This window comes from Diadema antillarum, unplaced genomic scaffold (genome assembly GCF_040938485.1).
Source record: "Diadema antillarum isolate AM-2024a unplaced genomic scaffold, OU_Dant_1.0 seq00000563_RagTag, whole genome shotgun sequence".
Lineage (NCBI taxonomy): Eukaryota > Metazoa > Echinodermata > Echinoidea > Diadematoida > Diadematidae > Diadema > Diadema antillarum.
The window spans coordinates 92,136-107,609 of NW_027271502.1; the positions used below are offsets into that span (position 1 = coordinate 92,136).

Sequence of the window (15,474 nt, forward strand, 5' to 3'; positions counted from 1 at the left end):
CTACAGGCATCTAAAAAACAACCACCTTGGTTTAATATGTGACTTATGTAACTTAAGGGAACTCCTTAAAAGTACTGTTGGGGAATACAAATTACTTTTCCATTTGTTTTCAGATTTATTCAAAGTTTCATTGGTTTGCCTTTTTATTCTAAAACCTGTGTGACAAATAACTTTGGTGTTAGGATCAAATTCCCTTCATAATCTCATCGTGGCTTTGCAATGACAAGAAAATTACAGGATGTTAAATAGTTTTGTAATGAGCAAGAACGTTCTTCTAAGACACCCCTTTTAGCCTTGTTTCATACATGCTACAGTATTTTATAGGAGATTAGCTTTGAGTGTTGTAGTTCAAAGACATAGTCCATTTCTGTTCAGTTTGCCAAACTATAGCCAAATGCCCACTGTGCGATATGCGCCTGTGAATTAGCATGACTTTAGATCTATGTGAATCGCGCCAGTTCGCTGCAAGTCATCGAGATTTCATGTGATCGAGGCCAATCTGGGTGTGCTCACCATCAGATTCTGCTTGTGAGTGCGCCCGACTGAAGCCAGAGGGGACCAAATATTTGAACTCGTCGGAAACCCGGCAATAGCTACAATGTACCAACGCCACCCCTGCGGACGCCAGTTGCGACTGTCAGGTGCCCACTCCGCGACTTCTCCATGGATCGTAGGGGCTCGTTCCCACCTTCACAAGATCTCGTTAGATACAAACCTAGCTAGGCGCAAATCGCACAGTGGGCAGTTGGCTTACGCCGTCATGTGTGAAACCGATTCCTGTCTTCTTTTCACTGTGTTCTTTGTTGGTGTGTGTGTTCGTGTGAGTCATTCATCCACATTCACCCGTTTCCATCCCATCTCTCCATGCTAACTCATAGACTCAACGAAAACTACAAGCTGTAAGTATTCCACCGGGCATGTATTGTGGTTTTGTGTGGCAGCTTATACGGGCATGCTTTATATAGCTTCACTCCGCCGGAATATCACGGTCAATCCTGTGCACCCTCCCTTTGCTTGTTTTGGCATGTTTAAATGTGCATGTTAGTGACCAGTTGTGACCTGGATCATTTGTCTTTTTCTCTTTTCCCTTTGTCCTTGGTAATTTTAGCCAGTCACTTCTGGTATTATTATCATTATTCTCTTTTTTTTTAATGTTCAAGTTTGCATTGATTTAGATGACTGGATTTGCAAAAGTTTAGCAGAAATGAATTACTTTGAATTTAAACAAAGGCAAGCATCAAGGAAATTTCAATCCACTAAGCATTATCTTCTGATCACAGAGTTTGTTTGTTTTTTGTCAACCTCCGTATTTGGAATTTTATTTTTGCTCTCAGTTGAATCTTTTGGAGGATCCAGATTCTGCAAATGAAAAAAATATATATTTTCCAGTGCCAGCACTTAAGAACTTCTGCTTTTAAAACAGGCAAATTTAGCAGAATTTTTTGTATTTTCTTGATTGTTTGGGCCCCCAAGATCTCAGCTGTTGATTGCACGATTGTGGCAAATATCAGCACGCACATTGCCCATTATAAAAAGTCCAAGAATGAATCATTGATTTTTCCCAAAACATGGTCATTTTTCGAAATTATGCTTATTATGCTAATTTATGCAAAATATTTTTTGTGCATCAAATTTTAAATTCTAAATTCTTTATAAAAAAGCTTCAAATGGGCTAATTTTTTGTGTCTGAATATTCTTTAAAGTATCATTAACGCATTTACGTGAAAAAATTGCAGTCTGTATCAAAATGAATTTCGTACATATTATATTTTTCGTTATGTATTTCTTTTATTGATTCATTATGTACTTCTTTGTTTTTTATTGTTTCTTTTTAGCTATAGAATAGTTGATGATAACCAAAAGGGATGTTATCTGAGAAAAAACAGGAAAAAATTCATCTGACACTTCTTGCAAAACCCATACATTGTACACAAGAAAGGTCATTGGAAATTGCTGTTTTCAGTGACATTGGTCACAAGTGTGCTATATCTCAGCAAGCATACCCCCAATTCTTACAAACAGAGTCTCAAAATGTGCACATAATGTGAGAGAAAAAAATTCATGAAATTTCAGCAAAAAGAAAGTTTGTGTTGAAATTATCATGAAAAAAGTTCCCCACCCCCAAATGAAAGAGAAATTACATTTTCATAGAAAAGGACTGCCAGCATTAAGTTTTCTCACGTAATGATGGGTCCCCACTGTTGTGTGATACTCATGCCGCAGTTGGCCATATAGCTGATCATAGAATATTTTATTATGTTTATCACAGTTTGCACCATGATTGAAATCCTCATAATCGTGGAATAGTCATGGCGATCGTATCAGATCTTGAAGTCAGTCATGGCAATCATGTTAATCGTAGAAAAATTTTGGACCGTTCAAAAATTTTCTATGATAAGTGTGATTGCCACGACTGACCTCCAGATCTATTAAGATCTGATAAGATCACCACGATCACTCCATGATATCAATTGGTAAAATTGGAATATTAGTAGACATAAACAAAAATTTCACGATCGTGGCATGGGTAGTGGGTCGCACAACAGTAGGAACCCAGCGTTACCAACCACATTCAAAGCTTGAAGGCAAGCATGAGTCCAGTCATCCTAAATCTCAAGTCATATTAAAAGGATATGGTTCACATTTATTTACATGTGTGAAAGCGACATTATGTACATGTATATGCCTTGTGTATCCTTCTTGTGTATTTGTGGCATGTGTGTGTGTCTCCTTGTAATATGTTTAAAAGCTGACAATTGCCACAATCCTCTTTAGACCCTTTGTCAGTGAGAAGCAAATGTTAATCTGGCTACTGTTGGAAGACATCATGCCCTAAAGGAGGAGAACTGTGCTAGATAATGTCTCCCACTCAAGCTTAAAATCTTCAATGGATCGACAAAGCCCCTGCCCCCCCCCCCCCCCAAAAAAAAAAAAGTAAGGTACTTGTTAATTGCTAGTCAGGAATTTTCATGATGTCAATAGTATGGGATGTCTTGTTAATGTACAAAAATTGATCATTGATTACTTCTACGATAATTAGTGGTACATTGTACAGTTTGACATATATTCCTGATGATATTACTGTGAGCTCAACTCATGCATGCCAACATACACAAGCATACAATGGGACATGTATAGAATGGAAGTGGTACAGGGTAAGCAGTTATAAAATAACATGTATTGTACTAAGACTTGTCAGAAAGAATTTACAACAATTTAAGTCTCTTTCACTTGTAAATGCATTGTACCTACTTTTTTTGCCCCCAACTCAAATTCAATTTCCAGGGCCTTTTATTTTCAAATTCAATTTTCAGGGTGAAGATGTTCATCGAAGCAGTATTTTCCTTGTGGAAACATTGTGTACATAATGCTGCTAGAGTAGAAGCATGTGTCTATCTTTGTGTATTGTGGCAATATACTGTGTGTAGCACGTTGACTGATCCTGTCTGTTTTTATAGTGGCTGTGATGACGTCAGTACCGGACTCCCAACTGTTCACTCTTGGCCTTTTTCTTAAAGTAGGCCTTGAGACTTGTTTTCAAACAAATATATAGCAAGCTGGTTGTTCTCTCTTTATCTCTCTCTGTTTCTCTTTCTCTCCAACTCTCCCGTTTTCTCTCTTTTTCCCCCTTCTCTCTCTCACTCACTGTGAAAAGAAAACAAAATTGTCTCTAAAGTCTGGAGTCGTAGGGACTGACATCATCACTGGTCTTTGTGTGCATCAGGCAAAAAACCGACTTTACCTTCCCCTTCCTTTTGCATGGAAGAGTTCCTACGATAATCTATCTTACCTTAGGATTAACAAATCTAAAGCAATCATCAATCATCTTGCAGGATTTCTAGCAGTTGCCATGGCAATTATCATTATTGTAAAATTGTTTTCATCCTTTGTATTGACATGCCCTATGCTGTGATGCACTGCGACGCAGATGTGATGCCAGATGTAAGAATGTTTTTCAGAAAGAACAGAATTAGTTGACACAGTGTGAACGTATCTGACAGGGTTTTGATTCTTTTGTACCTCCATCCTGTCGGGTTTGAGTTGGCAGTGGAGCGTAGGAGAAGCTATCAAGTTTGCTGTTGCTTCGCCGTTTGTACAAGGCACGAGTTCACTGTCACCTAATTGACTACATGTCTATGCGGGGGAGCGATCAGATGAGTCTTTTTTTTTTATAGTTTTAATTCAACAGCTCGCATTAAATCATTGAGAATGTGATGATGGCGGTGAGATGAGAGGAGAGGAATTTGCAAGTGTGATGAGTGCCTGGGAAAAAAGGAGACAGTGGTGATGCAGTATCTCATTGGACTATGTTGCCGTGGTAACAGGAGGGCATCATCCTGTGCATACAGGTGTTCAGGTTTGGAAAGCTCAGGCTTGTAGCCTCATGACAGACTGTCATTGCGTGATTCATATGACTGACTATAATTGTGATGAATGCCCTTAACTGCCGCACCAAAGAGTTGACACGTACATAGATGGTACAAGTGGAACCTAATATGATTCCTTTGGTGGCAGTGTGATATTGTGATCAAGGAGTAATACAGTGAATTGATAGGACTGCAATTTTTGTCTTTAGTGATGTCAATAATGGGGTAATATTCTATTTTATGTGAATTACTTTGTTAGAATTCATCCTTGTTTGATGTTGGGTTGACTGAGAATTCATGTCATGATTAAAAAGAAACAAAATAGGGTCATGGATAAAGACAACATCACTTCTTCTTGCAAGCGTAGAGTACGTTGTTTGTGTACAGACCACAAACTTCCTGCAAATATACACAATAAGCAAACTGTGCTACAAAGAGTCATTTCAACAACTAGAAGAATGGAAATTTAGTGAAGATCAGTCAGAAAATTATGAAATTATGGAAATTTATACTTCCATACTTTTCCCAGGTCATTGTTGTCAGTTACTGTCAAATATTATGCAGATAAGATGAGACGATGAGGTCATCTGTTGTCATCCATGTCTTCAATTTGTTTGATCACAGATTTTCACTGTATTTATTACCTTTTTCTGACATGAATTTCAGAATATTAAAAAAGATAATGTTTTGCCCATCAGAATGTTACAGAGTTTTACTTGAAACCAGTAAGTAATGATAACTTCCCAATGTGAAGGGGGCTGGAATTTTTGAGCTATTGACACAAAATGAATGATTTTATAATACATTAGAGTACGAACCAGTGGAAGAGTTGTAAGATTACGATATCATTGCCTCGTGATTGCGCGTATATGATTATGGCTAACATTAATGTTTGTTAAAAGACATGTAAATCTTAAAAGTTCTGTATTCTCTCTTTTTGTTTAATTTGGTTGATGAAACTTTCACCTTTGTCTGTCTTGACTCTTGTCATTTTCTTACCCTCTGTAGATATGGATGTACTGGTATCTAAGGGATCGTAAATTTAGTTCATGCTAATGCTGCAATCGCCGATCTACGGGAAATGGCTCGGCTGATGACATCATCTATAGAGCTTTTTAAAGCTTGTGAACTCTGACCTTACATCCCACGGTGCCTTGCTTTACTTCCTGTCACTATAGAGATCAGTGGTTTGGATTGGCAATCACTTTTGCATTTACACGTTTACGTGTACGTCTGAAGAAATAGGTCTTATGTGAGATCGAACAATGCTGTATGTGTTAGTACTTTACTGTAGTCCCATCCATACGTTTATGAGTTAGACCACACTAATCCACAGCTACCTATCAGTTTCCATTCAATTGCTGTGTTACATTACTCATCCCCCCACACAGTTGAAGGAAGAGCGGGAGGCCGCCGAGAGCAAAGAGATCAAGGAGCTGCAGGGATCCGTGTCTGCGCTGAAGGAGGAGGTGAGGAAGTCGCAGGCAGAGGTCGACAGGCTCCTGGAGATCATGAAGGAGATGGAGGGGGAGAAGAACGACAAAGAGAAGCGCATCAAGGACCTGGAGGGGTAAGAGGGACTGGGGCGGGGCCGGGCGGGGCAAAGTGCGGTGGGGTAGTCTAGCCAAACTGGGATCAACGTCTCAGTTTCTTGGGCCTGTAGCTAAACACTGACTGTAGGAATGAGGTTTATAACAATGAAAGTGACTATTTAACATTGGGACATTTTGATTAACTTGCATCACAGCTGTAAGACATGATGGCTTTATTCATAGGCTGGAGCAATTTGGATTTTAAAAGGGGAGGAGAGTTGAAAGATATGCCCCCAACAAGGATTAATGTCTGATAGGTTGGCTCATGACAAAGGTACATGTACAAATGTATCAAACAGTAGGAATAGGGTTCGTAGTTGAGATAGGGAAATTTTAGCTGAGCTTGAGATTGTTGAAGTTGCTTGTATTGCAGTAGTAGTAAACATTGGGGTTATTCATGGTGGAGTAGACTTGAGCAAGATTGAGACTCTTGGGAGTGGGGTCATTTGGCCTGCTAAGTAAGGATCAGTGTCATTCAAGTGGAATTCAAGACCTAAAAAGAATTCAGTGACTTGTAAAAGGATGTTAAGATATGCAGCAAGTTAGAAGTGGATTTTGTTTCTTGCTTAGCAAATCAGCACCACCAGCAACTGGTATTTCTCAGTCTTGTACACACTGCACATTTGTCAAGAAGTGTCTGGAACTTTTTTTTAGATCCCTTGTCACATAAAACATTAAAAAGAAACTTGTGTCTGTAGAAGAAGACATGTAATTGGAGTCCAACACATCAGAAGTCCATGCTCCTAAAGGTATTGTTTCATGATATATAGAGATTAGCAAATTGCCCTACATGTAGGGCAATTTGTCAATCAGTTGCAATGAAAATATCTTGACAGAAGAATTTCATGAATATGAATAATTACGCAGTACCCACTGCATGCTAAAAGGATTAGAACCAATACTTGCTGTCGGATGAAAGCTTGATGGTGAGTGGAGATGACACCTGTCCGTGATCAGGAGGTCGTAGGTTCGAACCCCGCTCGAGTATGTATGCCCATGATTTTGTATCATGGCTGCTACTAAAACACTGATCAATTCACTGCTTATTTACGTCGATGTAGGGCAATTTGTCAATCAGTTGCAATGAAAACATCTCGATGGAAGAATTTCATGAATATGAACATAGAGATTATTCCACAACTTACTAAATAAATCATGAAGTGAGAAATGTACTATTTTCAGCACAAGCAAGGCTGTGAACTACCACCTAAAATTCCAATATATGAATAAACCCATTGTCAAATAATACTCTTTGGAAGGGATAAGTGGTTAAGGTATTTTACAAATGGAGCATTCTATTAGGAAAGGTAGAGAAAGATGTATTATATGGAGAATCACTCTATCTAGACAGAGTGAGAGATTGAAATCGAGGGAAAGAGAAAAAGAAAGAAAAAAAAGGTGTGAGATAATCACATGGGAAAAAGAAGAAATGAAAATAAACAAGAAAGGAAGGGAGAGAAGCAAGAAAAAAGCTTGATGTATTTATACTGCCCCTCCAGGTACATGAGTGGGCATTGCACATACAATTGTAGTCTGAAAACCCATGGGTATGCAAAATTGTGAGAAACTCTGGCAGTAGTGCTCAATCTCTTTCATGGAATCTCTGTCTCTTTTGAATCATTGAGAGGATGAAATATTTATCAGCCAAAGCTCAGAACACATTCATTTCAAATTTGATGTTGTTGTTTTGTTTTCCCATGAAAATCTAGTGGAACATTTTGGAATGTGACTTCCCATCCCCCCAGAAAGGAATACCATGAGATAGAACAAAGTCATATCTTTTCAAATGCTCACGTAGACGGAAGAATTACCTGATGAGGGATGAGTGTGAAGGGGATGAGGATATAAATGGTCACATGATCTTTCTTTTTTTTGGGGGGGGGGGGAGAGTGGATGTCATCATTCATAATGAAGATATGGAAAGTATTGAAAGTGAAAGGTTCAGTATGTGAGGAAAGAATTATGTTGTGGGATAGGTCTTCAGGGGAGGGCATGCGATGTGAACCAGACCTCCTTGAGTGATGAGGATTAGAAGATTAGCTGGTGATGGATCGGGAGGAGGAGGAATGGGTGGAGAGAGAGAGAATGAGGGATGGAATGAATGAGAGATGATGCACAGCTACACACTGGAGTGGTGTGAGGGAGGGAACATGTTATAATCAGAATAACGATAGTAGGGGATACCAAAGAACCATGTCACTGAGATAGGGTAAATGGAATGACATGAGGGTTCATTTCTAGGCTTCTGAGAGTCGTCAGAGAAATTCTGCTTTTGTAAACAGACACAAAGTTGTGAATCATAGTGTAGGTGCATTTAATGGAACCTAGAGAATTTCTTGGGTAAATGGAGGTCCTGAGTGTGAGAGAGTCACAACCCACGCACATAAAAGATCTCACTTCATTCATTCATTGCAAAGAGCAAGGTGAAGTGGTCTGCACCAAGTACATACAACTGGACCCCAAGGAAGACCAGTTAGTGCAGTTGAATGTGGGCTATCCAGCCATCTTCTTAGATGGAAAATGAAACAAACAAACAAACACTCAGGAGATATGATAGAGATAAAAGACTTTACTTTGTACGCATGATACATGCAGATGAAGAGGGGCAGTGGACGGAGGGAAGGAAGCGTAGAACCATGAAAGGATGACAGGGATATGGGAAGATGGCACTCCGAAAGGAAATGGGGATTAAGCATCTCAAGAGATGATGATCAAGGGATCCCAACGTTTTATAGAAAGTCTTGATCCTACAGTTGATGACAGCCCCAGGAATCATAGAACAGATGTAATTAATTAAATGGGGGTATATAAAGACAGTTATTATGTAGGATCTCTCAATACAAAGGATTAATTATTCTACCAGAGTTTCCAAGCCCCATGAACATAGTATTATTCAACATGTTTGTGCACATCCACCTAATGCTAATGGTCTACATGATGTATCTAATAGTAGGGTTGAAAATTTTCTTGCTCTAATGCATTTTCATGCCTTCAGTTGGCCCCCGTTTTCCGTTTACAAATGTTATTACACTTCCTAGGCTAATGCAGTACAAACTAATTAATGTTAGTACCGTAAAGCATTTTTTTCCAACGTAATTGCAAATAGAAGTAAACAACAACTTACAGTGTACTCTTATAGGACTCTGACATTGAATGGTAACATGCTTGCATTAAAGATATAACAATTCTTTTTTTTTGCTTTCGTTTTGAATGAAATTTCAAGTCTTTGACGTAAATGCTGTATGCCTAACATGAGTTAATTTCCATATACAAGTAGTGTTTACCTTAATTTGCTAAGGTTTGTAGGTTGTCATAAATTAGTATGCATGCTGTGAAGCAATACAGAAACATGTAGAAACATAGAGGAAACAGAAATATATGTCTCTGCCCCCTGTTAGTTACAGCTGTAGTGCTTTTTCATATAAAGTCCACATACCATATCTTTCTGCTCCTTTTTTTTTTTTTAATCCAGGTTAAGTTACGGTGGAAATACCCCCCCCCCCCCAAAAAAAAAAAAAAAAAATGAGCATAATCTCATCACAAATTAAATGAATAGCTAATTTGATTTTAGTTGGGAATTGTATTGAATGTTGACAGAGTCTATAATTCTACTGTGCAATGTTTGTCCAGTGTATAGTGGCCTCAATGCTAAAACAAGAAAAAAGAAAAGAAAAAAAAAGTGAGATCTTCAAACCTATGTCGCATACATTGTAGTTCACAGTTTTTACATTTTATGTAGCTGATGTCCTGTTTGATAGAATTTTAAATTCTTACCTAGTGCCTTGAACTATTTATGATAGCTTGAGAATTTATGTGATATCTCAAGCACTGAAATATGTTGATTTTTATCTTATTTTTTGGGGCATATTTTGTCATCTTATGCCTGCCCAGAGAAAGAAAAATGAAAAAAAATGTTAACTGTTGATATCAATGAAATAATGTTAGTCTTATGTATTTTTTTTGTGTGTGTAGACATCAATTTAAACTGATTGTGTGAAACACTATGTGTACAAGTGATACACATGAATGCCCCCATCTATTGGCCTGCATATTGAGAATTATAACACCCCCTCCCCCCTCCCCCTTGCTCCTACAACAGTAACCCCACTAACAGGTCAGGTGTAATAATGAAGTAACTTGGAATGATGGTAGATGAACTTTGAGGAGCGCTGGGGGTCAGAAATGACTGACTGCATTTTCTGATTGCGCAGAATAATGTTGAGCCCCTTTCCCCCCCCCCCCCCACCCTACCCCCATGAAGTAACCAGAGTCTGTGTTAACATGTATTCCACAGTCCTTTGGCGATTCCTCCAACTTACCACAGCCCCCGTGCATCACAAGTTACCACAATGTTCTTGTTATTATTACTATCATTTTTTTTTTTGCTTCCTGCTAACCTCTTAACTCTTTCAGCATAATAAGAAAGCATTGCCCAGGGTGAGTGACTTGTCGGTCGTTGACTCCGTGACCTTGTGACCCCAGTCTGCATGAGTGCCCGTTTGCTGCCCCCAACAATTTTCCCCACATTTTTTCCTTTTTATTAATCCCTTTGAATGACTTATGATTTGTGGACGATTTGCTTTCCTGTTTTGCCACGTCTTGTCTGTAACAGCCCGTTCATAAAAAAAAAATGAGAAGAATGTTGTTTGTGATTACTCCGTGAATACTTTCATCAAACTTTTCGTGTATGTTCTCATGTGAGATTGACATGCATAGTTTCTTTTATTTGAAAAGTCTTGATGTTTGGAAACTTGCTTTTGGCACGTAGAGAATTGCATCGTGATTAATCAGTCTATTTGTGTACCCAAGCATGATCCTGTAATATACATACATACATGAGTATAAACACCAATTTGATCCAGTCATAGCATGCCTTGATACCATGAGTCTTATGCTTATCTCTGAAGGAGATATATTGTCATTATGATCATGTATATTTCAAACACTGAAAAGATAGAGATCATGCTCAGTTAACTGTCTTTCATCCAATGCTGTTGCTGTAGTCTTTTTTTGTTAAACTGTTGATATTTGTAGTGAACAGTTTTGATGCTGTGTTCTCGTGGCTATATTCTGATTTTTTTTGGCAACTTACTGTCACTGTTATGTCAAAGTTCAAATTTGTTGACAGAGTCAGTCACAGCTCTGTGAGATCCCTTCAAGAATAATCTGTAATTTTTTTTTCAAAATCTCTCCATCGATTTTATTCATAAATCAGTCGAGTCTAGCAGTGAACTGATTTCATTTGTATGAAAACACAATTATTGCATCACATCTTAACCCCTCATTTTGTAAAAAAACAACAACAAACAAACAAAAATTTTTGGTGTGATGATGATGTGCAGATAGAGCTTATGGATGTTAAGTGCATATTCATTCGAAGTGGAGATGATTGAATTTGCTCTGAAAACTGCCAAATACTGTCCTCTAAGGCTGTGCTTCTCAACAGGTGGGCCATGATGTCGGCCTAAAATAGAATGAAAAAAGATTAATGTTTGATCTAACCGGGCCTAAAAAAAAAAAAAAAAAAAAATTAGGAGCCAAAGTGGGCCTCAGGTTGAAAATGGTTGAGAAGTGTGGCTCTAAGGTATACCACAAGTGTTATTGTAACCAGGAGATGACAATTGAAAAGATGATGAGCAAAGCAGAGACTCTTATTTGTAGGGTCAAGATGACTAAAAACAAAACAAAACAGAGTGTGACCACATAGTTGCATGTGAATAAGTGCTTCTTGTTTTTGTTTTTTCCATGAGTGAAGTTTAATGTAATGTGCAAGTGTAATCTTCTTTCATTTATGTCTTTATAGTCAAGGTACAGATTGTTGATGTTTATGTGGACAAAAAGCTTTCACAACAATCCTTTAGGGTTTCACTTCTTGTGTCTTGTGCATAATATATGCAGAAATGATCTCTTTTGGTCAAACTTTGCCAGGCAGTGTAGTTATATGCAAGGCTCAGCACTAACTTTATGTCTCTAGTGACCCGTTGGAGCCCCTAAAATCTTTATATCTGAAAAATTTTGGTAGCCCGAAAAAGAAATGTAGTGGCCTGAAATAAAAACAAATACCAGTCCCCATTTTGAATCTTAGTTGCCTGATTGAGTCACCAAAAGTTTACTGTTTTGGAAATTTGGTGGCCTGACATCAATATTTAGTGGCCCTGGGCCACCGGGCCACCTCTACTGTCAAGCCTGGTTATATGTATTTGTCTTTCAAGTGATGTTACCTATGATAAGAGAAGAAGTGGAAAAAAGGGAAAACAAAGAAACATGGCTTGAACATTATGAAAAGAATAAAATCCAAGAGAAATTGATATTATATCCCATGGCCCAGCCCGTTCAGTCTTCATTGTCACTAATACAAGTGCAGTCAAGCCTGCCTTAGTGGCTACCTGTCTATAGCGGCCACCTGCCCTGTATGGCCACTTAAAAGATTCCCCTGAGAAAAAAAAAAAAAAAACATGTTACAAGACCCTATCTGTAGCGGCCACTTGTCCATAACAGCCACTTTTTTCATCTCCCTTGAATAGCCGCTATAGACAGGTTTGACTGTTTTGTATAAGTCACCTTTGTTCTGAGGTGCTTCATGATACAAGATCTGTGATATACATGGGAAAGGCAGGTGCCAAAAAAATTGATGGGATTTGTTTGAATCTTTGGTCTTACACTGTACCATCTCCCGCCTGGTTTTCTCCCTTTCCCCACAGCCAACTGAAGGAGGTGAACAAGAAGGTGGTCGCCGTCAAACGAGACCAACAGGTGCAGAAGAGGAAGAATGCCCAGCTCCTGGAGGAAGCCAGGAGAAGAGAAGGAGAGCTCTCCTCAGACACCCAGCAGCTCCAGGTAAGCCTGAGACAGAGAGGGTGTGAAATTAAACCCTTAAATTAAAGGGACTGTACAGTACTGGTTGAGATGGGGATTCATGTTTTGAACTTTCCTAAGTGAGATAATGAGAAACCTCTAATGAAATATGAAAGAGCATGTAATCTTAAGAAGGATTCAACGTTTATTTGATGGAAATTGATTTTCAAATTGCTGAGATATCCAAAAAAATGATGATAATAAAAGGCGACAGGCCATGCCTTTTATTAGGATCTCTTTGTTTCACCTTGTTTTTGGATATCTCAGCCATTTCAAAACAGATTTTCATCAAATAAACTTTTGATACCTCTTAGAATTGCATGCTTCTTGACATCTCATAGAGTGGTTTCTGAATATCTCACAAAACGTTAAAAGCTAAATCGTCACCTTGACCAGAACTGTACACACCCTTTAAAGCCCAGGCACTTACCGGTGGCTCAAGAGTCTATTTCACTGGTGGAGACGTTGCCACCACTGCCCATGTCTAATCAGTCGGTGCGACTAGGGAGACTCAAAGGGCACAAAAATGGCTTGCGCTTTCACCAAGAAGGTGACTCTCTAGTGAGACTTCTTAGATGTCTCCAAAGAAGGTGAGAGCTTAATTGCCTGGAAGTTGCAGAGACATCACGGCGATGTCTACAAGACGTCTCTTGAGATGTCTCTGCGACGTCTCCGGCAGGTCACCAATGGGTCTCCGTGACATGGCCGTGACTAAGAAGATGTCGCAGAGATGTCTCCAAGACCAGCTGGAGACCGGAAAAAGTCTCCAGAAAAAATTGAACATGTTAATTCTCTTGCGACTCCCCGGAGACCAGGCTAGTCTCCAGGAGATGTCGCCCCGACCACTCCGCCACCAGCGAGACTCTAGTTGGCACCGGGTTGCCACCTAGTCTCCAAGCGGATCAGATACTTTAACTAGCCATGTTTTTTTGATGAACATTCAGTAATCCCTCTAAACTTGACCTAGTTGTAAAGGTTAGCAGGCCCACTCAGGTGTATCAGTGTACCTTTGTTCAGCAGGAAGGCCATGGCAACACATTAGGCATAAAGCCATATTAGCCATATCAATTTTTGTCTCGATTTGTCATTTATGTCACATTAGCCACATTAGCCATATCAATTTTTTGTCTCGATTTGTCATTTATGTTGTAGTTGTACAGTCTCTACAGTGGGCAGCTTTTCTTATTTAAATCACATATGAACTCTTCGAAAAGTGTTGTACAATTGTAGGTCTGAAATAAATCAATGTTTAACAAGAAATGGCCCAGTTCTTGATAAGCAATAACTCTGACATACAGTTCTCATCATGGCAATAATGTATGACACTATCTCTCTCTCTCTCTGCAGGACATGGTGAAGGAGAAGGAGGATCGTGTCGAGGAGCTGGCGGAGGCCTTGAAGGAGAGTGTGACCATCACCGCAGACCGTGAGATGCTCCTAGCCCAGCAGACAGAGACCATCTCCAAACTCAAGAAACAGGTGAGCTGAAAGAAAAAACAGAAGCCTTACACCACATTCAGAGACTCCAAACCCCAAGCATCTCAATAAACTGGAGATTCTTCTGCCTTGACCCCTCTGTAACAAACTAGAGATGCTGATTGTGCGCAAAGCGCAACATTCCTTACGTCTGGGATCCAGTCCTGTGGTTATAGATGCATTCAGGTGCTCTCATTAGTCTAATTTGTGAACATATGTTTATGTGGCCACCCAGCTCAAAACCCACAAAAAGTAGGCCAAAATTAATTTCCACTTTTTTTTACGTAGTTAAAGAAAGTAAGCTGTAAGCTTTAAAATCATTTATAACTTGTTGAAATTGGATCATCCAAACCCATTCAAAAAGTGATTGAAATAAGAGAGTTATGGGGTGCAGTTTCATAGAAAAGGGAGAAAAAGGGATTTAAAGATCATGGTTGCTCAGGTGTGCTGTGCAGAAGTATTAGTGTAAACATGTGGCATTTCACAATGAAAGAAGCACCTGTCTGAAAAATGCTGGTCCAGAAACACTGCTAATATCTCTTATTTTTGTTGTTTTTTTAAGCCGCCAAGTTTTGACAGTAGGTGGCAAAAGTTTTACTCTTCAGGGTAAGGCAAACTCGATAAATTTGAGTCAGTTAACCCAGATGGCATATTTTGGTCCATTACAGGGAATCCCAGTCTGCCATTTTTGTGGGTTTTGAGCTGGAGGGTCACATATGACAAAATCAGAATCTGCTGGAGATAGCTAGATTGTAAATGGGAGAAAATACGTATAAAGAGGGAGACACACAGTTAGAGCAGGAGAAATTCAAACTCAAGCCAGAGAGCAGGAGACTTTGCGAAAATGGCCTCAAAGCTGGAGATCTCCCTCTGAAAGTTAGAGAGTTGGCATCTCTGCATATTGACAATGCAGACAAAGCTGAAATCTTGCAAGTAGTGGAAGAAAGAAAACAAAATGAGACATGTATGAAAAACTGTGATGGTGCCCTCTAGTGGTGAATGTGAGGCATCTCTGTCAGTATCAGATCAGGTTTGCTGTGATTTGTTCGGAGTGCAGATTAGGGCCATTTGCTCTGACCTAGTGTTTCCACTCCCCCCCCCCCCCCCCCTTTATTGGCGTTAGTTAATACAACATTGGTTAACCTCACAGTATTGAAGTAACCAGTCCCGAGTTTGGTGTACTT

The 15,474-nt window shown here is 39.2% G+C and overlaps 1 protein-coding gene across 1 annotated transcript in view; it reads left to right on the forward strand.

The window, feature by feature from the left end:
• The window catches only part of LOC139735073 (ELKS/Rab6-interacting/CAST family member 1-like), a 129,515-nt gene that overhangs the window by 65,842 nt on the left and 48,199 nt on the right, over positions 1–15,474 (forward strand). Inside the window, exons 8-12 of the mRNA XM_071645846.1 lie at positions 879–899; positions 5,759–5,937; positions 10,373–10,396; positions 12,661–12,796; positions 14,162–14,293. Coding sequence (XP_071501947.1) covers positions 879–899; positions 5,759–5,937; positions 10,373–10,396; positions 12,661–12,796; positions 14,162–14,293 — 492 coding nt within the window. The remainder of the gene's footprint in view (positions 1–878; positions 900–5,758; positions 5,938–10,372; positions 10,397–12,660; positions 12,797–14,161; positions 14,294–15,474) is intronic.